General features: G+C 41.4%; 1 protein-coding gene across 1 annotated transcript in view; it reads right to left on the reverse strand.

The window, feature by feature from the left end:
- LOC103151144 (multiple epidermal growth factor-like domains protein 11) overlaps positions 1-22,795 on the reverse strand; it is a gene marked incomplete at its 3' end in the record, with an annotated part of 89,294 nt that overhangs the window by 34,510 nt on the left and 31,989 nt on the right. Inside the window, exon 6 of the mRNA XM_007571030.2 lies at positions 18,159-18,251. Within this exon, the coding sequence (XP_007571092.1) occupies positions 18,159-18,251 (93 nt within the window). The remainder of the gene's footprint in view (positions 1-18,158; positions 18,252-22,795) is intronic.

Consider the following 22,795-nt stretch of genomic DNA (forward strand, 5'->3'; position numbering starts at 1 on the left):
TTTGTTGTTTGTACAGAAACAAACTGAAACTAATTCCTGCTTAAAGTCCCAGTCAGCAGGATTTAAGGCAAAGTGATGATCCTGTTTGGTGCTGATCCATCCCATCACGACTGCTGCTCTGAAGGCTGAATCTGGACTTAATGCAGTTTGATAAGGAGGAGCCCAGAGGAAGCTGCTGCTGCTCGCTTTTAATCAGAAAACCGCTGGAGAACGACGAACCAACTAATATCACTCAGCTCTCCTCATGCAGCGACTCAAAGCCACTTCACACCGTTTCACGGGCTCAGCGTCCAGCCTGACGACTCTTCAGCCAGGAGATCAAACCTGCAGGCTTCAGATCAACCAGATGGAGCAAATCCAGACAGCAGCGTTCAGGTTTCATTCTGCTGTCGGTGCTAAATGACATGCTGTTCCCTGAGGCGTACCACAGGGCTGTGTGCTGGTTCACCTGATTCTTCAGGTGATCCGTCTGTTTCTTTTTGTGGAAACTTGACACTCTGGAAGTGTGCATCAGGCTACATTCACACTCAGATCCGACTTTTTCACCGCAGTCTGATCTTTTCACGATCTGAGCTGCTTCCAGATCTATCGGAACTAAATCCGATAGTTTTCAAAGCGTCTGCAGGCTGAACGCTCAGGTCGCATTTTATCCCACTTTTCCATCGTTCACGTGAGACATGGAAGCAAACAACATCTGAAAATGATGATAATGAAGTGATGAAAGCAGACTGAGTCAGTGAACGCATCACATCCCAACGTCCTGGTCCGATTCCACACCCAAACTGGACTGGGTCAGAACCGGGTCAGAAGCTGCAGCTCCACTAAAGGTTGTTTGCTGTTAGCAGTTAGCTTTCTGTTTATCAGCTTCTTCATCTGCTGTCGCTCTCAACAGCTTCAGAGACGGCGGCCATCTTTACTGCCACTGTGGGACTATGTTCTTCTTCTTGGGTCGCTTTGGGTCGGAACCATTCACACAGAAGTCTGACTGCGTTCGGGTTCAGTTAGTAGGAGGAGCAAACGCAGAAATAATTAGACTTCAGCAAAACGTCAGAATTTGAGCCTCAAGAGTAGCAGAAAAAAATTTTCAGCTTTATTTTTAATCATGTCAGTTCTGGTCCTCCATACAGAACCAGGATTAACTTAAATAAATGTAATTAAATCAAAAGCAGATTTTTTAAGAGTGAAATTTTGGTGCATTTCTTGTTTCTTTCCTGATTAATGAGCATCTGGGGTGAAATCTACCTCATTAGTTCATTTTCAGCTTTATGTCAAAAACTGCAGCAGCTTTAAGTACAAAAACGTATTAAAATAAAAAAAATCTCTTGGATATAAATTTAGGTTTGTTTGATTTGTTTCCTTCAGTTTGAAGCTGAAGAATAAAAATGAAAAAATGAGCTGCAAAAATCTGGCAGTTAATTAACATCATTTTTAACATCTGGTGTATTTCTTTATCCTTTGTAGTTAGACCTGATTTAATTTTAATTAGAGGTATTTCTCATTTCATAAACCTTTTTACCTACAGCAGGTTTTGTTCTGCTGTTTTGGTCCCTCCAGTCGGTGGATCATTTCATCTGTAGATGTTTAGTCCCATTTTTCAATCAACTCAGCAGAAAAATGATGTCAACAGTTTGGATGAAGGTGAATTTCCTGGTCCTTCTGCGCTGCGTAGTTTCTGGATGTAAACAGGCTCTGGCCGATGGGTTCAGTGATTTATCTGCAGTCTGACAGGAAGACCTACTTACTGATTCTCCATGTGAATCTGTCTCATGTTCTGCAGCTGTTTTCTCCTCTTTGCTTCATTTGCTGATTTGTTCAAGCAGAATAAGTGAAATAAAAGCAGCTCTTTGCTCATTCCACCAAACTCACTTCAGAAGAGGCAGAGCGTTTGGAGGAACGTCCAGTTTTCAGCCAGTTTGACATTTTTTAACTTCACTGAGTCACAATATAAAGTTTTTATTAAAGTTATTGCTCGTATTTTACTGGTTTGAATTGTTCTTGGTGATGTGCAGGGAGAATTGATGCCGTCATTAAATCGCTGCTGAACCTGTTTAATGGATTTCTCTCATCTTTCAGCCATGAGATGAAAGGAAAGAAAAGGTTTCATTTGTTTTACTGGACAAACGTCCAGGAGCCAAAAATGGCCCCAAAACATCTGGAGCTGAAAACAAACACATCAACAGAATAAATGTTTTAGATTTTAAACTGAATGTAAAATAAAAACCTGCTGCTGTAAGTTTTAATCCAGCCTCAGGTTTAATCCCAGAAGCAGGATCACTGGAACCTGCTGGGATTTGGGTCAGAAACGACTCATTTTAAAGCTAATTATTTATTTCTAATGTTCTGGAGTTTGATGATGTAAGCAGCAGACAGAGGCCCACAGCACCACACATCCTCCTCCTTACTTCACAGCTCCAAGTAAATAAACTCCATGTTTATGATAGAAATGTTTTTTCCTCCCAACCAGCGTTGAATCCTGGATTAAGTTTCCACAACTGACTGATAACTATCAGAAATAAATAGGTTTTATTTTTGTTTGTTTAAATCATTTTCAGATCCTTCAGTTTCCCATAACGTTTTATGTTTTACTTTTTAAAATGTCACCAAAAACAACAAAACATGAATTAGTCGCATGTGGAGCGAATCGAGCAGCTGCAGCAAACAGGAAGTAGAGGCTGCATGTCAGGTGGTTTCCTGCCTCTGGTAAGGCACAGACCCATCTGTAGACGGGTCGGGTCGCTACATCAGAACTTATTCTGCAAATGTTTTTCCATCTCTGCTTAGAGGAAAAGCCAAAAACCACATCCAGCCAAACATTGAGGAATGTATTTTGTATAAAAAGCGTTGACGGATCGGCGGCGGTGAAAACGAACGATGTTCGGGTTTCCCTCCAGTTCAGAGCAGAACGTCAGCAGAACTGCTAATGAAGTTTCCCAGATTTTATTAAAGTTTGCAAAGCGTCCAGCCTCATTTCAGCGCTGATAGCCTCTCGCTGAAACGTCTGGATGAAGCATTAAGCAACATTAACGTCTGAACGACTGTGGATGAATCGCCGCTGCTCCTGCTGCGTCATTGTTTTAAACCAGATTTAAAATCACAGACTGGAAGTTGAGCATTAGAGCTTTTTGTTCCACCTGCACTTTTGCTGCCATTGTTCAGGTTGTCCTCCTGCTCTTACATGCATGTCTTTTATTCCTGCACTTATTGATTCATTACATGTCTTTAAAGCTTCCTGTTTGGCTCCCTGCAGCACCATTAACGCTCCTCCGTCCCCGGCCCCTGAAAGGCCGCATCTCCGCACGTCTTTTATGTTCGCTCTTCTTCTATTATCAATATTCATGTGCAATGAAGATATTTTTTCCTTTTTCCTTTAATGTTCCTCAGGTTGTTCGACCAGCTGCTCTGTTTTAGGGACAGACAGAAGAATGAAACATTGGCTCTTTATTAGTGCTTAGCTTCAGTTTGCTTACAGATGTGTGAACATCTGGACACAAACACATAAAAACCATCCTGCAGATGCATGGGAGTGAAAATGATTACAGTAAATTCACCTTTTAATGCAGCAGTGGAATCTAACGCCAACATCTTTAGAGTGTTTAGAAACTTTAAACCTGGACTTCCTGTTTCCATCAGACAGAAAATGAAGCATCACAAACCCTTTAGGGTATTCAAAATGAGAAAGACAAGATAACAAGTCAGGCATCAGGAGGTGACTGAGGGAAATCTGATTTTTAAAGAGTTAAATGATGGAAAATGTTCACCTTTTTCATCATTTCTTGCTTCTCCCTGATATTAATGAAGAGTGGGGCTGAAATCAAACTCATTTGTTCATTTTGAGTTTTATGCAGCAGCTTAAACTGCAAATACATAAAACAGATTAAAATAAAGATTCTCTTAGATATAAATCTAGAGATTTATGTAATTTTTTCTCTTCCAGTTTGAAACTGAAGGATAAAAAGAAAAAATTAAGCAGCAAAATTTCCAAGAAACTCAGCTAATTATTGTTATTTTAATAGTGTATTTCTTTGTCAATCGTTATAATTTAGTTAATTAGAAGTAAAAAGCATTTAGTTGATTAATAATTAAATTAATCCCGAGCTGGTGATTACCTCTCATTGTTGATCTCGACAGAAAATGAGACTCATAAACATTAAAATTATTTATGGAAGCTTCATTTTGCTGAGTTATAATCAGAATTGTCCTTTTGTTGCATTTTTCATGTTTTTTTTTCATTTCCAGCTCCACTTTACAGGAAGTCCTGCTGCGTCCATCAGCCGGCCGCCGCTGACGAATGAGTCGACAATGAGAGGCAGCAGCAGGTGGGGGAGGGGCGCTGGAGGTAACCGTGTCACCGCAGCTGAGTTATTAGGAGACAGATGACCCACATGCAAACAAGCAGGCTGCTGTTTAATTCACAGCCATTGATTTCCTTTTTCCAATTAATAATTGTAATTAGAGGCAGCATATTTCAGCCGGACGGTCGATGGCGCCGCGCCGCGCCGCCGGACAGCGGGATGGATGACACACTTCCCCCGCTGCCAGGCCTGGAGTGAGGCGTCAGTTTACTGTGACACTGATGTGTGTGTGTGTGTGTGTGTGATGGAGGTTTTCCTGTTAATGAGGCCATTTTCATGTCCAGATAATAAGCGGGGGAAGTGGCCGCGCGTTAATCAATGCTCAGGTCTGCGGGCAGCCGCCGCTTCAGGACGCTGCGTGTTTTCTGGCGCTAAATAATTGCCGCCATTAGCGCTCGTCAACAACTTTGGTGTGGGATGATGCATGAGATGAGACAAGCTTTCACTTCATCACTTAATGGTATCTGTGCGCGCCGGACGCGTTCAGCCCGCGCTTTCTTCTTGGGTAATTGCATTTTAATGATCTCTTTTTACGCAAACTTGGAGCATAAATCCGAGATCAGGTCTAATGGCTGCTGGCGTGCAGCTGTCCTCCCACCGACCCGCCCGGAGAGTCTGCAGAGGTGACGGCCTGATGGTGTCATCCAGCCGGTCAGAGGAGGAGGAAGATGGGAAACTGAAGAAGATTTAACGCAGTTTCTGTTTCCATCATTTTCCTAAAAAACTTCTGGATCGTAAAACGAATTAAAAACAGAACAAAGGAAACTGGGAGAATATCTGAAGAGAAAAAAACGATCAAAGAATCTCCAGATGAGAAAAAATATTAAAATCACTGAACTAATTAAAACCAAGAAAGACTGGATTGAATGTTTATCAGGAAACATCAGAGCCTGAACTGCTGAACTGAAACGACCAGAGAGAAAAACATCCTCAGCCCTACAGAACAACATGGTGGAGGCAGCATCATGCTGCGGGGATGGAGTCTGTCAGCAGGGAAAGTCTGTCAGAGTTGATGTGAAGATGGAGGCTTTTACTTTGAAAGAGCGCCTACTTCCTGTCAGCTCTCTTCCTCCGTTTGACGAGTTTGGCTTCTAGTTACAAGAGAAAGGTTCTTTTTCAGCAGCTTTTGTATCTTATTTTAACCAGGTTTTAATGAGAAACTTTCTCATGTTGAGTTTTGCGACTCGCTATAACGACTAACTTTCTTCTTTAGCTGGTTTTGCATGTTAGAAGGTTTTTATGAGAAACGTTCTCATTTTACCACTTTTGCATTTCTTTATAATGAAAAACTTTCTCTCTAAAAAGATTTATCCTGAATTTACTTCCAGTGATCTGGTAGTTAAATTTTCCGTACTTCAGTAATCAAGTTCAAGCAGATTATTTTCATAGCTGAAATAAAAGCTGCTGTAAATCTTTAAAGTCAAACAGCTAAAAGCAGACGGACCTGCAGAATAAATCCATGAAAGCAGCGAGCCGCTCAGCGTTCAGCTGTAATTCTGCTGAACTTTGCTTCCAGCTGAATCCAAAGGGAAGCTTTTGCTCTCATTCTGTTTCTGAGCGCGTCTCGTCCTGCAGGACGGCGGCTCCATAAAAGGGTCAGTCGAGTGTCATCGTAATTCCACGGCTGGAGAGGCTCTCCGTCCGGCTGCAGGGCATCGGCAGTAGACAACAGAGCGGCTCTCACACGCCGGCCCTTCACCGAGGTCAAGACCGCTTCAAGTGTAAAACGACCGCAGGAGAAGAACACGGCAAGAAAGGAAGAAAGAAACCAGGGTGGCGGCCATTTTTACGCTCCTCCCAGCAAATGTAAAGTGGAGAAAGAAGACTGATGAATAATTCCAGTCCATTTTCAAAGTCAAAGACGAGAAGAGAGAGGAGAGGAGAGGAGAGGAGAGGAGAGGAGAGGAGAGGCCTCTTCATCTGAAAGCCACTCTGGAAATTAATCAGGAAGAAACGGAGAGGAAGAGGAGGAAGAGGAGCGAGCGCCGAGTGGTCGACTCGTTAGCTTCCTTAACGCCGTGTCCGTCATGAGTTTGGGCTCCCCAGCAGCAGGAGGAGGACGGGTAATGAAAAGGTTTCTGAGGTGACGAGGCGGCCCTTCCTCGCTCCTCTTCCTCTGAGTCTTCCTCTGAAGATTGATGGAGGAAGAAGAGTTTGATAAGAAAACAGCGGTCTGTTTTCAGAAACGCAAACTGAACTTAGGGGAAAAACGTCTGTGGCTGCTGCAGAGCGACGAAATGGAAAACATTTCTCTGAATCCCGGCCATGTTCGGTCAAATTTTAATCAACAAAATATGAAACATTTTCAATTCAAAAACCATTTTGGAAGCTAAATTTTTCAGCCATCAGAACGGAGAGAAGTCTTATTCTATCCATTCATCTTCTCAGTTCCAGCAACTCCAGATAATTCAGGGAGCATCTGTAGAAATGTGGGCATTAGCGTTAGCTGCTACATGTTTAGCATGGAGATGCTAATTTAGGCTAGCATAGCTTCACTGACAGGCTAACTGCTTTTAGCTCAGCTTGAACACAACAATAATGTTTTCCAGCATCCAATCAGATCGTTTAGAAGCAGAAATTAATCCCCAGAGAAGCGTTTCCATAGCAGCTGTTAGCGATGTGCGTCAGATTTACAGACGTACCAGAAACACAGGAATACAAAGGTTCCAGCCAGAAAAAACCCAACAAGCATTAAAAAGTGATTAATTATGTTAAACTGGTGTTAATATTCATGTAATGAATTAATCAACATGGATGTGTTAACGTCTCGGCTCTAACTGAAGCAGAACCTGTCTGACAGCATGAAGTAGGCCTAAAGAGGACAAAATGCCACACATCATTCACTTCCTGCTCCAGCCATCAGTTTGGGACCGTTAGCTCAAGAGCAGCTCCAGCTGCGGTGTGGCCTAGTCAAAGTGTGAATCTAACTGTGGTGTGACCTTAAACATGCAGTTCCTGCCAGAAAACCCTCCAATGTGTCTGAATTAAATAGATCCAGGAAAGCAGAGGAGGTCAAAGTTCATCCAGCTGCTGCTGAGGATGAACAAACATCTGAACACTGAGCTGCTTCCAGAGGAACATTTTAAACAACAAATTTAACAATAAAAGTGTAAATGGACGCCGCCTGGTGTGATGTCATCAGAGCTCGTTTATCAGACACGGTCGCAGAGTTTGGCTGATTCCTGGTTTGGTGCTGCTGCCGGTTAGACGCCGAGGTGTGCCGCTGCTGGCTGACCTCTGATTAGCTCCTGCTGCTGAGGAGAGAGAGGTCAGAGGTCGCAGCTGAAGCCTCTGAAGGAAGTCGGGATTGAAACAGTCCTCTGACCTTTTTAAAGACTCCAGCAGAAATAATAAACAAGATGAAGTTCCTCTCAGCTTCAGTCTGAAATTTTCATCCAAATTGTCAGAAAAGATTCTGACATTTGGGCCAAAAATGCTTCAGGAATCAGTTGCTCTGCAATCAAAACCATTTCCTAAAGAGAAGCCGCAGAAAATCCTCCAAGCACCCGCAGTGACATTTCAGGCTCTGTAATTCAGCCGACCGGCAGGAAACGCTGAAGGCTCGTTTTTCTCCCACCCAGCAGGAAGAACCGGGCCTCCCAGCGGCGGCCAGCCACCCGTCGCCACGGAAACAGAGCTAGTGTCTTTCGGAGACTGCGGTGAAATTTGATTAAAAAGTTTTGTTGGTAAATTAATTTTGAGCAAACACAGAGGGGGGGGTAAAAGGACAGGACATGCTGATGCAGCTGCAGGCAGTAATTGGACTTGGCAGCAGGGTGAACCCAGAGCGGGACGTTCTGCAGGTTCTGGATGATCAGGGATGCTGAGTCCGGGTCAGTCTGGACGGACCAGGACCTGCCAGCGGAGATGCTGAGATGTTCTGGTCCGTTAAAGAGGAATTACTCTGCATAATTCACTTTGTCACGTTTTTATACTTCCATTTAGATTTCTAAATACATCACAAAACAAACAAACAAAAACAAAACGTCCAGCCGGTTTTTGGCAGTGAGTTCATGTTTTTTTGGTGTCTGGAAAATGAGAAGTTTTAAAAACCTCCGGAATGTAACGTCACAAATCAGGAAGCTTAGCCTGTTACCTAGCAACCCTGTATGTGCTGTACAATGGCTGCTGGAAAAGACAAGAGTTCTATTGCTGACTCACCATCCAGAAACCACTTAGTGCTTCTGGTTGGTTGTGCAGGAGACTCCACTTCTGCTTTTCAAAGATGTCTGGTTGTATAATTGCACATGTGTGAGTGTAAATGTTGAGTTGGGGGCGTGGCCAGCCGTAGCTTGTTTGGATTTAAAGTGACAGAGACCCTAAAACAGGAGCTCAACAAAGGAAGAACTGAACTGACTTAAATCTGATTATCTAAGAATCATTTTGTGCATAAAATCTAATAAACATACTTTCTAACCCCCATAGATCTATAACAACCTGTCAAAGGCAGAAAACAGGTCAGCTTTAAAACGACACTAATAGACGCTGAGATGCTAATGCTACAGATGGAGCTACTCCACAGAAACAAGATGCAAAGCTACAATAATGGAAGCATCATTCCCACCAGCCCAGTCCAGTTCGCTTTAATCCAACTCCAGTCCATCTACCTAGTCAAAGTCCAGTTCAGTTGGTGAGGTGTAAATGCTAGTTGACCTCTGACCTCTGGTTCTCCAAACCTCGGTCTGGGTTCGGTTGAAGTGAACTCTGGTTCGGTTTGAATGTGAACGCCCAGCAGACCAGAGACCGCTCCAGAAGCAGGAAGTGGACTACAGCGCAGGGCATTCTGGGTAAATACAACCAAAGCTAATGTGCTAGCATAGCGCTAGCAGCAGAAATGGCTCCTGGTCTTCAGCCAAAGACTAAAGAGAAATCCTCCAACCGCTAAAATCTGACGCCTCCATCTTGTTTCCATCTGGTGAAGAAGGAAGTTGCTCTCAGTGTCTTCAGAGGTTTTTGTGTCGTTTCTTTCAGTGGTTCTTGGTGCAGCGCCCCCACAGGCCAGGAGGGGAACAGAACTGGAGATGTAAATGTTTTGGTCCTAATAGAACTGAGTCTACCGGACTATCAGAAGGGAAACATCCTAAATGACTCTGCATGGCTGTGAAACTTCCAGTCTGTCATAAAAATGTCAGTTTCCTCTGAGAGAGGTCCAGGAAGGGACAGAACCCAGCAGACGATCCGGGTAATGGTGGCTGACCTCGTCGTTTCACCCGTCCAACGCAGGCAACAGGTCCTGTCTATCTAATGACGTTTGTGTTAATGAGCAGTGATGAAGAGGCGGGGAGGAAGACTCCAGATTGAACCAACAAAAACAGTGAGATAAAAACATCTTTGGGTTCAGTTGGATGTTCGACGGCGGAGCGTTTCACAGCGTCTTAACGAGACAATTAAAAGTCGCTTCAGAGAAGAAGACCTCGCCGCTCTGAGGAGAGGATTTTCCAGTCGTTGCTGAAAGTTTCATGTCCAGTGAGAGAAACAGAGAGGGAGGTGAAAAGGTTTCCACTGACTCCCATTAACCTCCCAGCCAGAACCGGGCCGGGCTGGAGGGTCGGCATAGGGTCTGGGAGGAATGCTGACTCCCTGATTTAAGACACAAGACAGAAGGAAACATCAGCAGATTTACAGATGTACAAACCGGAGAGCTGCAGCTAATGAAGGCCACGATAGCAGGAAGACATAAAATAAACCTGTAGTCAGACTCCACTAAGCATTAATTAATCACATCTTAATCAACAAAATAAGCAACATTTTCAATTCAAACCCCTTTTAACTGTTAAGTTATTGAATAAATAAATATATACAGTCCTATATGAATATACTGGAGTTTGATAAAAGCGGACTGGAGTTCGGATAAAGTGGACTGGATTTGGGTTAAAGTGGACAGGAGTCGGGTTAAAGCGGACTGGACATGGTTGGTGTCCAGCCCGATGCAGCCTTGGTGAGTCCAGGCTGGATTGACTGGCTGGAGGAAGTTTTATGGTTGCAGATTTACGATGCAAATTGCTGTTCGTGGACTGGGATTTGGGTCCCAGTCCACAAACAGCAACAATGTAAAGAAGAGTCAGGTGACCGCAGGTGAAAAACGCAGAGCGTTTCGATCAGTCGGAGCAGCAGAAAGGACTCATAGCTCATCAGCTCCTGATCTGCAGCTCTGGACCTGAACATCAGCAGAGGAGACATGAAGACACGAGTATCAGGCGCTTTGTCTCCTCTCAGCTGCTAATTAACTCCATCAGTTTAACTTTCTGCTCTGACTTCACTGCAGGGCAAATGTAAAACACCGGCGCGTCCCGGGGGGCCCGGCGCTCCGGCTGAAGCCCTTGAACTCGGTGACCTCCCGGATAAAAACACTAACTAAGGAAGGCGAGCGAGCGCCGGCGTCTAATTGATACAGGAAGTAATCTTCATGAAGGGCCGCTGCTCCTTTTCAGCTCCTGCCGGGGCTTACTTCATGCCTCCCAGAGTCAATTGCTTGCTGCAGGTGGAATTGGCTTCTTTTTGTCTCCCAGAGGAGGGATGACCTTCCCATCCCATTCAGAGCGCCGAGGCGCTGCCCCGCACCGCCGGGGATAGACGACTCAGGAATCCTGTCACGTACGTCTCCAACCTGTCGCCTCGCTTTACTCCAGGCTTCTTTAAAGTGTTTCACCTTGCAAAGCTGCAGCTTTTCCCTCCTGGAGCTTCTTTATCTGCTGCGTTTCATGAACAAATGTTTGGTGATGCAGGCGGAACGGCTTTAATCTGGGAGGATGACAACGACTCAGCTGCCGCAAAGCACATTTTAAAGTTCATTAAGCAATCAGGAAATGACGCGTTGACTTTTAATATAAAGAGAAAACTGTTATTAATCATAACAAGTATTTGAAAACAGCAAGAAAGCCATAAAGAGGCTTTTTAAAATTTAATGTTAACTTATTACAAAAAGACCTTTTATCCCCAGAAGTTCATTTCAAGGGTTGCAGTTATTTCCATTTATTTTTATAATCTGTTACAATATATAATAAGCAAACAGGTATTGTTAAATGTTATAATTTAATTATTTAGTAATTAGCTAATATTACATATTTATATTTAGTTTTTCTAAATTTATAAACAGACAACCAACAACATATACTATGTAATATGTTATATATTACAATAAAATGTTATTACCTGTTTTTTATATATAATTTAATTTATTAATATAGTTACATAAACATATAATGAACAATATATAATGATTGTTTTCATTTTATTATTGAATTATTTTAATAATTACATTTTATAATTAAATCTTTTAATATAAAATAGTTATGTATTATCTTTAACATTGCAATATATAATGTTCAGCATCATATATTATTATAATATGATTGATTTAACATGGTTGAATTTGTTATATTAATTGATTATTACATATTAATTACTATTATTATCATTTTAATTTTATTATTTATATATTCAATTATTTTATCTAATTTATTTACTAAATCAAGTTTTTTATGAATAAAGGGTAAAAGTGAAGCAACAGGGAGTTCTGTTTATGTGCGAGAATGATAAAATGATGAACTACCTGCAGCACATGAACTGGTTCATGTTCAACAGTCATTTCAGGGATCGAGTCTTTAAAACAGATCAGTGGAAAATGAGCAAAGATGTGTCGCCATGTTGCATTTCTGAAGCTTTTCTGCATCAGTCTGCTTTCTGCTGCCGCTCCCACAAACATGGAAACGTTTTTTATCTCCGTCGCAGTCGAAGCAAAGCAAGCTGATGATGCAACGCAATAAAATCCTGCAGGGCCAGAGGTGGCGCATGAGGCAGAAGTTAGGAGACTGAAACAAACTTTGGGCCGCTGGGAAAGCGTTTCCTGCAGACTGATGTGTTCTCCTGCTGGAGGAAGTGACAGCATGAAGGAACACACACATGCCAGCAGAGATGAAGAGCTGCAGATCCATCACTCTGCAGCTCAGAGCTGCGCTGTGGCGCAGCGATAAGGAGCGAAGCGATCCACAGCCGGACCTTAACAGGATTTTCCCAACACTTTGGAGGTAAACTGGAAAAGTCAGGCGAACAGAAACATCTATGTAGCATTTCAGATTCCTTCTGCTCAGGGAATATTTTCTGTTTTTCCACCTGCATCAATCAGATGTAGAGGAAGCAGAGGGAGATGCTGCTGCATCCTCTTCTGTGTCCCTGCAGGTCCTGATGGCTCAACATGTTCAGCCTCCTGTTGCTCTTTATCCGGATGAATAATCACGTTTTTCCTTTTTCCATCCCAGACTGTCAAGTTTCATCCATTAAAGGAAAAACAACCAAACAGAGCAACTGATCACTAAAAAGGCATGTTAGAGTAAACTGCTGAGATGTCTGTTTCCATGACAACAAATGGAAACCTGTGCGGACTTTCAAACTGTGCTAATAAAAGAGCAGCAGGACACAGAGCATCTAGCAGCTCTCAACCTTCTGACGGAGTTTAATGTCTGACAAACCATCAAGATTTCAGCTGGTGAGATCTCGAGCTTCACCAAACCTCCCACAGAGCTCCGATTAGAGGCACAAACACCCCCAACCAACCAGAGACCAATCCAGAAGCCAAACCTCTACATGCATCCAGGGTCCAAAACTGAGCCCAAACATCTCTGTCCATCCAAAGACCAAATCTCTCTATGAAGAGTTTTCTGGGCCTCAGTGAGCTAATAATCATGTCCAAGTTCTTTGTCCCATTTAGAGTGTCCAAATCCCTGTGAGGATGAGTCCGGCCTGCAGGCAGATGACCCAAACACGCATCATGATGCAACCTCCCACCATCAGAGTCTGGGACTGGTTTCTGCTTTTCCACCAAACATCTGGAGAACTGACCCATCCATGTTCCACTGGGCGACGGTCCTCTGAGCCCAGAGAAGCTGCTTCCTGCTCTGAGGAGAACAGCAAGCTAGCGATAGCCCTCACGCTAACATTAGCCTTGTAGCTAACATAAGTACTTTAGCAAATTTTTTATATATTATCTATGGTTAGCCGTCGTCTGTCACACACGTAACTAAACAATCAAATTAAAAGACATTTAATCATGTAAAGGAGACCTAATGCTTCCATGAACAGGTTCAGACAAACAGGCAGAACTTCAGCTGCAGGACTGTTTGTTTTCCTTCCATCCAGATGGTTTTGTTTTAAAATTAGAAGTTTAGGCCTCCCCAGTTTGATGGACAGGAAATGTAATTTTACCTCCAGCGAGGTGATTCCTGCTAGCTGAAAACATCGAAGGCCTGCATAGCTCACAAGGCGGGCAATAACACCGACTATCCAGAATGACAGACTGGGATTTCTGACAGTTTCTGTGGGCGATTTTTCCTGACAGCTGGAATGTTTTCAGTCTTCCGGACAGAAAACATCCAAACAGGAAGTCATCGTGGCTCCAGATCCCAGCTGACCTCTGAAAACTTACCTCAGTTCACCTGTAACATTGAAAAACATAAAATAAAATAATGAAGTTTGTTTTGAAAACTTTTACTCCACACTTAGAAAGTGAATTTCCACAGCTTTATTTTGTTTAGAGATACCGATGTTCATCAGGTGTGATTAAAAAGCGCTGATCGATGAATCCCTGGCTGCTCCGCTAACTTATCACACCTGCTTCATGTTTCCAACCAGCTGGTCTGCAGTACCGACACATTACGTCTTTATCAACACATATTACAGCTAAATTTAAAAAATACAGCAAACATCATGAAGGAGGCGGCTCTCATCCCGAGTTAAAGCGGCAGTACAGACCAAACGTGACCACAGGAACCGTCTTCTAAAACATCTGAAAATCAGTTAAACTCGATGTCTGTGTCAGAGGAAAGATTCGCTCTCACTGCGCAACTGAAGAGATTTTCCTGCAGGTGGGAAACAGATAAAAATGTTTACAGATTCACCTGAGCAACAGACAAAGGCGTTAAGATGAAATAAACAACCACAGATGGAGATGGAAACTTAAAGTCATCCTGAGTGTTTGGTTTCTTTTTCTTCTCTCTAACAGGGACCTTGTGGCCAATCAATACTTCATCGTTCGCCTGGGTGAGGATTTACCTAACCTCTGCTGCAGCCCAGCAGGGACAATAAAAACAGATAAACAAAGTCGGGGAGCGGGCGCTGAAGGGGCTCATTAAGAGCCGATGGACCCCAAATCCCTCTTTAACAAACACACACACACGTTCCCTTCAGTTTAGATACAGCATTGAAAACCCCAACCACTTCCAGCATAATTTGAACTAAAAGACAATTTAGCTACCAGTTTGTAGTACAAAAATCCCATTACTAAGGATGTCAATAATTTATTTACTGACAATTGTTGATTAATGGTTTAGTAGATTAAAATTATTCCAATAGATTAACTTATAACTTCCACTTAGATCTTCTTCTACTGTTGTAGTTTGGTCGCCATCCCGCAGAGGGCGCCACTGGTCATCCATAAGTAAACCCAGTTGATACAGAAATCAAGATGGCAGCCATGTTAGAATGGGAAAGTGGGATGATAAATTCTCTTCATGCGGTTCTGAGCAGAAATATAAACACTCGACAAACTCCAAAAATTACTGATGTGCTTCGAAGTCGATAAAGTCTGCGCTCCTCCTCACTGACAGGACATCTGCATGAATATTCCTCTGTTCATGAGGATTACGTGCTTCACATGTTTTATTTTTCTCATCTTTTATTTCTCAATTCAGCAACTGAGGAGATTACTGTTCTATTATATTTTCTAAATATATCTAAACTTAATGTGAAAAAAAATTGTTAGTTTATTCAGTTAGTATTTAATAGACACAAAATAAAGATAATCTCTTCATGTTATGGAACCACAGTCGACCTTCTTAATACAAGAAAAAACTCAGGTTTTTAAGAAAAATGCTGCTTATCAATTAATCGGTGAGATCTATCACCTTCAGATTAACTCAATTGATAACTTCTATCTCTATTTTGTATAGGTGCACAAAATATAGTGATAGGACTTTTATTTTGAAGGCCACTATTGCTTTCTTAATAACATAATTGTTTATTAGGAAAGCAATAGGCCCCATTTGCTGAGGCAAATTTGCTGATGTGCCTCAGCAAATGTGTTGAATACCTTTCAAGAAGTTAGTTTAACATTTAAATATGTTTAATGTTAAAAAAAGAAAAAAAAACTTATGCACAATGCAGAGTTTTCTACAAGGCACAGATTTCTTAATGTTTCTCTGCTGAAATCGACTGTACAGCTGTGCTTAGTGTGGAGAACATATAACGGTGTTTAAAGATTACAATTTCACCCACAACCATGAGATGAAACATGAGAGAAGTACAAGAATTTGACTGATGCAGAGCAGGATGAGCTTCAGAGGAAAGCTAGTGAAACCACGACAGCAACAACATTTTTAAAAAAGCTCCACTCTTCCAGGGACGCAGCAGCCAGACCAACTTTGCTAAACCCAACAAAATTACAGGATATGGAAGGTATTCTCTGATGGGGAGTTTATTCTCTGTTTGGTGGAGTCTGCAGATAAATTACTCTGAGAAAAACGATGCATTAGCAGACATGTAGGCCTGACTAATATGCAATAAATCAATTAATTGCATAATCAATTAAAATGAGCTCAATAATTTCCATTTGCATGACTTATTATTTTTCTCTTTCTTTTCTCCTTTCTTTCTATCAAAAACTGGATGACAAAAGTTTTCAACTCGCTAATTTTTTAAGAACAATTTAAGACTTCATAATTAATTTTATTTGTTGTTCCTGTTATTTTGTTTATTTTAAAATCTCTTCCAGTGTTAAATTTTCATTAGGATTGAAAGTTTACTGATATTTGAGAATATGTTCTTGCATTATTATGCCTATACCATTATATTACCTGAAAATGGTCTGAAAACAACAACAACTTCTGGGCCAATTTATCGTCCAACTAAATTTGTTATCGCGATAGACATACAGACATGTTTCTGCGCACCACAACGAGTTGGATTGAGAATACTGTAGCGTATTTGGCGCTTCAGCTGCCAAAAACCCCAGAAAATTTTGACTTGTTTTACTTAGTGGATTGTGATGTCCATGAAACAGCATGAACATGGAACAAATGGCCTTTACTGTTGATATGATTCACTGATAAATTAACTAAGTGAAGAAGAGTTCTCTCTGAGTTAAACCAAACAAAAACACTGTTTTGATTTTAGTTATTACTTTTTTGCAAAAGTGATGTTGGTGTTTGAAAACTAGTCAATAAAGATATGATGCCGTTTCATAAATGCTGCAAAAAATGCACATTTTCGAAATTATTTTTAGAAAGTTAAGCAGTACAAAAAGTTTGTGCTTCACACTTGCTCATTTGATACGTTTGCCTTACTGTTAGTTATTGATGTAAATTGATGCTGGCATTCTATGTTGTTGAATAACTAAACATTGCAAAAACTGAGATGTCTAAAAAGTATGAGACCGTTTAGATAATAAAGAATACATGGCCTTTGAACATGAATGAAATTTCTTATATAGCCACTTTAGAAATATTATGATTTTGCTTTTGTCCTTTGTGCCTTCTGAGGTCCTTCGGTCCTCAGAAGGCACATACTGGACCAGGTCACATAAAGTCACATAAACAAGCACACACACACGCACACACACACACAGCTCATGTTTACACCAAAGCTGCAGAGGAAATGAGGAGACAAACAGGAAATGAGACGAATCAGCCTTGATTTGGCTCCAAGATAACATCAATAGCAACATTTTGTCACAAAGTGGCCTAAACAAAACATTTCACAGAGCTGCTGATTGGTCTGTTTCAGGGGTTGAAGGTGGTTTCAACTTATCCATCAAGGTCTGCGTATAAAACGCTTGATCCCTGTCTGAATCCTGCAGAGGGTTTTATCAGCAGCAGACAGACGTTTGAAACTAAAGCTGAATTTATCAAAATGTGTTCAAACAGAACGGAGCTGAGAGAAGCTGCTGAATATGAAATCAGCTGAGAGGCCGTTAGGTTGACGTAGTGAGGCTGAAGGGACAGATTATTCAATAATTTTGCTTCTAAATTGTTGAATAAATACACATATGAGCTCAATAACAGAGATGTTTATGGTTTTTAATCTGCTCTTCAACCATCAGATTGGAGCAGTGTTATTCTAGCATTCATCTTCCCAGAGTTTCTCTGACCGTTCATGGAGCTTCTTTAGAAATGTGGACTCTGACATTAGCATTATCTGCTACATGTTTAGCATTGAGATGCTACATATTTTATGCTAGAATTGCTCCACTGACAGGCTAACAGCATTCAGCACAACTTGAACACAACAACAACGGTTTCCAGCGTCCACTCAGAAGTTCGGTCGTCCACAGCTGACTTTAGAGGACGTAGTTTGTGCCTCAGATTTACGGACGTATCAGAAACACATAAATACAAAGTTCTGTCTCAGGACATTCACATGTAAAAAACAAAAAATTGTCAATTGTGTTAAAATCTGTGTAAGTAATTAATAGAAATAAACATGTTAAAGTCCCAACCCTGATATTAATACTCTGTTTATGTTCTGGTCAACATCATAGATTCAGAACAATCATTTATTACCAAAAACCTTTCACTTTACTTTCTCAAAGCTGAATTTTGTTTGCTTGTTTCTGCACTTGCTGAAATAAATACCAAGCACATTTCCTTCTCTGTTGCACGGCTATTTATTCCTACTTGTTTGCTCTTTCTATTCTTTAATAAGACACATTTTAAATGCAAATCTGCTCTGAATATTCACATCCAACATGGAAGTAAACTTAAGAGAAAAACCAAGCGTCTCCAGCATTGTGAGTTCTTGTGTTGGAGGCGTACTCACCGCTGGAGCAGTCCAGCCCCCCCCAGCCCGGCTCACACTGGCAGGTATCCGGAGAAACACACCGGCCGTGGACACACTCCTCCGTACACAGCGCTGCAGAGAAACAGGACGACCCAGATCAGCAATCTGGACCAGGAAAACCTCAGCGGGGGGTTGAAACTCATCAAGGCTCAGAGCACAAACAAACTGTTAAAGGAAGGTTTTGTTGTGATCTTTAATGAAAAAAGTTTGACTTTTTTGTCTAAATAAATCTGCGTACTGAAGGGTAAATGTGGTTCAGGGTTAAAGTCAGAAACGTTTTGGGAGGACGAACAAAAGCAAAGCCTCTGACCTCCTGATGCTCCATGACAACCGCTGCTATCGCTGTGATTTTCCTCACTGGGTCCAGTTTTACATAAAACATTAGAAAGGCAGGGATTCATCTATCAACAACTTACTTTCTGACTGTTCTCACTATTTATTTATTCACTAAGATGCTCTAAAATCTCCCCAGTCCTGATAAGAAGTGATATCTGCATTGTACAGCAGGCAGATAAGGAAGCTACGGCGCTCATTTCTCAGCCTGAGATGGTTTCATATTTCATTATGACAGGACCTTACAGCTGAGAGCAATCAGACGCTTCAGAGCAAACAACGCCACGCTCAGAAATAAGGCAGGACGTGGTTTTATGAGGCTGCAGCGCGTCACTCTGCTGTTATCTCATAATCAGGCAGAAGACGTTGCCTGGAGAGGCATGAAGAGGAGAGGAGAGTAAAAAACTCCACGGAGGAGGAGCAGAACGGATTCATCCCCCAGATGGAAATCATCTGGAAAAATAAATTTTTACTTGAAATAAAATCTGTTCATGGCCTTAAAACTGTTGAATTTATTTTTGGACAATGTGAAAATCCCTCTTATTCCAACACATAGAGGATCTTTGCTAAATTAATCAGTCAATCCAGGATTTCATGATGGTTTTTGTGATTTCTTTCAAAACATTTTGGTTTCGTGGCATTAATTCAGAAAAATATGCAAGGAATTTTATATATATCTTGTGTCTGATGGTAAATGCGACTATAATCTGAATCAAGAAAAGCTGAGGCAGCAGACTGGAAATATCGCCACCTGCAGGTTGGAGTTAGTATTAGGAGTGACCATGTTTGTGAAAAATATGCATTAAATTCACAATTATATAATAGAATGAAAAAATGCAAAGATCTGTTGATTTTGCGTAAATCACAAAATCCCAAAAATCTGAAGGGATCCATCCTTACCTCCGTCCTTCAACATTAAACCTTTGCTTAATGTTGTAAATATATTTTTAAGTTGCTGTTTTCCGACTTCCTGCAGGAGATAGCTGTGCTACAGTGGCAACATGCTTTCTTTTTCTTCTCCAATATTGATTCTACCTTCCAGGATTTTGCGATTATTTTTGTGATTTTTTCTTTTGCAAACAAAATCACTGATTCTTTGGTGCTACTGTAAAAATATTTGCAAGGAATTTTTTCCTCATTAAACAAAAAATCTACATGTTGAAGAAAAAAGATGAGAAAAAATAGCAAGCAGGCAGACTGGACACACAATTTTATTCTTTAAAGGGCTTAAAATGAATGAATGAATGAATGAATGAATGAATGAATGAATGAATGAATGAATGAATGAATGAATGAATGAATGGAAGCAGGTTCAGCTTAAATGTGTAATGCAGCTCAAATGTTTAGTAATTTTTCAGACTCTCGGTGTTTGAGTCAGAAAAGCTGTGAGAACTTCATTGGACGGTGTGTAAACGTTTCCAGCTTTAATGATTTAAGAGCAGCTAGTTTAGTTTTTTGGATTCAGGGTTGGAAAGAGCAGGAAAACTTTGAGCGCCTCCTCCGCAGCAGCCCAGAGTTGTCTAATTAACAGTTTTTTTGCAGTGTTTTTTCGGCGCGGCGGAGCTGAGGACAGCCGTTTCTCTGTTTGTCAGCTGGACTCGGCCGTTTTCAGGAATCTGTAGCACTGAGGCTTTCTGGGTGTCAAACGGAGAAAAGCAATCATAGATGCTGTCCTAAGCTTCCTCTCTGTTCCAGCTCACTTTTTAATTAGTGTGCAGACAAACACACATGAAGCTGTTGACACAGGAGAAGCGAAGCTTTAACCTTTCTGAGACGAAGCTCAGTGGAGTTAGGAAGCAGAAGCAGCTTTGTCTCGGTTTCATGTGGAGAGGATGATCTAAATACTGCATCATGTCACAGATCTTCACTCTGCTGTCGTCTTTTCTCAAACACAAACCAACAAGTTGACTAGACATGCAGAATCAAACGCTGTGAGCATGACAGCCTCATGAAAACTTGAATTATTTGGACGTGGCTCTGCAGACAGTGAAGAGCTGAAGTGAGGAGTTCTGGGTTTAGACGAAGGTACGGATGGATTCCAGGGGGCTTCAGCCACTCAGGTCACTTTTACTCTTTTCCTCCCAGTCACACAGAATGGACTCACTTTTAAACGTATTATTGTGTTACTGTTATTGTGTGTGTGATGAATGTTGTCAGCGTGTTGAGTTTGTTTCGGCTCATATTTCCATTCCTGCGGGTTTTTTCACATCATCCTTCAAACGGACAGCGAGCCGAAGTCGCCGCTTCCAGATTTATTTCTCTTCTCAGGCAGCAGCGCTCTGCACAAACATGTCTGTGATCACATTTATATTCCTGTGAACTTCAGGCTTTATTTCACACTGAGCATGCTCACCGACTTCTCTGTTCAAACTGAGTCTGTGAATAATGGAAAGTTTGCTCATCAGTTCTAAAAATCGCATTCAGGAAAACCAGGATCACAAACCGGCTGCATCTCTGAGTCAGACTGTTAGACTGAGTTTAATAAAGTCATAATATTAGCAAAATAAAGATGGAAGTCATTTTAATGAGAGAAAAGCTTAGACAGACCAGCGCAACGTGTGGTCTCTCATATTGCTACAGATTTATTCTCATATTATTACAAATTCATATTTATATTACTACAACTTTATTCTCTTAATAATGCGACTCTGTTGTTGCGGATTCTGTCCATCTGGCCCTAAAACTCGTCGTACATTTCTTTGTAATTTGGTCAAATTTACAGGGAAAAATCTGTAAACGTTCAATTCTCTAAGATCAGAACCGTTTGTGACACGAAGTGTGAAATATTTAAATTCTCCTTAAAGCTGGCAACAACCACTTAGAAAAACTAAACATTGCAGAAGGTCCAACTGTTCTCCTCTTTCAGTGGAAACCGCCTGATTTATAGATGCAAATTAATCCTAAAATCTACAAATAAATTGTAAAATTAAATTTTTCTTATCGTTTAAATTCAGGACCGAAGCTCCTGGTCATCAAAAACGACCTGACAGGATATGGTTCTGGTCCAAAAATGCAAACATGTTTCTTTTTACTCTGACAAGTTTTACATCGAATTATTTCTTAAAAATATTTACATAAATGAGTTTTGACACACATCTTTGATATTAAATGCAAGAAAAGCATTTTACCATTCAGTAAATGAGCTAAAGGCTGAACAACTCGACCAAGTCCTTGTTTTTTCACAGAGTTAAAGTTCAGATCTTCATCTGAGGCAGGACTTAGACGCTCCAGTCTGAATGCTGAAGGTCCAGCAGGTTCTGCTTCCTCCACAGTAAAACTTAACTGGAGCGTTGCTGTGTGTAAACTTCAGGCTGAAATTTTTCTGCTGCCCAGCATATTTTATGAGGCCGATAAAACGCCTCGCAGTGTCGCGCTCAGATTTTAATAAGAGAGGCAGGAGCTGTGGTCGTCCTGGAGGAGAGATGATTAATCTTTAAAGGGACGGTGATCCTTTCATCCCGAGCAGAAAGCGCTCCACGCAGGATTACATCAGCAACGGCTCCAACAAGATTAATAGATATCAAATGAAATAATCGCTGCTTAATTCCAGCCATTGTCTCAGCGTGCTGAAGCAGCCGTCGGCGCCCTTGAAGCCGCTGGTTGTTGAACATCAGCGAGGACGCACCTGAAGTTCTGCCACCTGCAGGAGGAGCCGTCCTGGACGGACGCCTCCAGCTCTGAACCCGGTTCAGTTTGAGTTCTTTTATTTTCCTCCACAACTAAACAGATCCATCACTTAAAAAGTTACTTGTTTTATAGGGGCACTGTGTGTTTTCCATATTCCACTTTATAGCATAATCAGTAACTATGTTTCCTTCAATTGTTATTAAAATGCTAAAAACATATAAAATCTGATTTAAAAGAAATTTTACTTCCTGACTTGAAATTGGGCGTCTGTCTCTTTAAGAACTCCTGCTCTTTCTGAAGCTCCGCCTCCAGGCAGTCATCCCAATATGGCTCCTCTATTAGCCCTTTAGCAGCGTTTTTCCTGGCGTCGCTCTGAGCAGCAGCTCCATGAGCTCAGCAGTTCCACTGGCTGCTTGCTAATTGCTGCTGGCTAGTCTGAAGGAGCTGAGGCTAGGATTTCTCAAACATGCATGATGAGGGAATAACATTAAAACATAATGGAAAGTCAAACTGTCCATTTAAAGGTTTAAAAGTTCAACGTTTTACAAATTTTAAAAGTCAGAAATCTGCTGAGTTCCAAAAACAGCAAATAAACTGCAAGAGTCGCTATCGTTAGCGAGCCGCTAGCTGCTGCTCAGCCAATCAGAGCAGGAGTC

Source organism: Poecilia formosa, unplaced genomic scaffold, assembly GCF_000485575.1.
Source record: "Poecilia formosa unplaced genomic scaffold, Poecilia_formosa-5.1.2 Scaffold272, whole genome shotgun sequence".
Taxonomy (NCBI): domain Eukaryota; kingdom Metazoa; phylum Chordata; class Actinopteri; order Cyprinodontiformes; family Poeciliidae; genus Poecilia; species Poecilia formosa.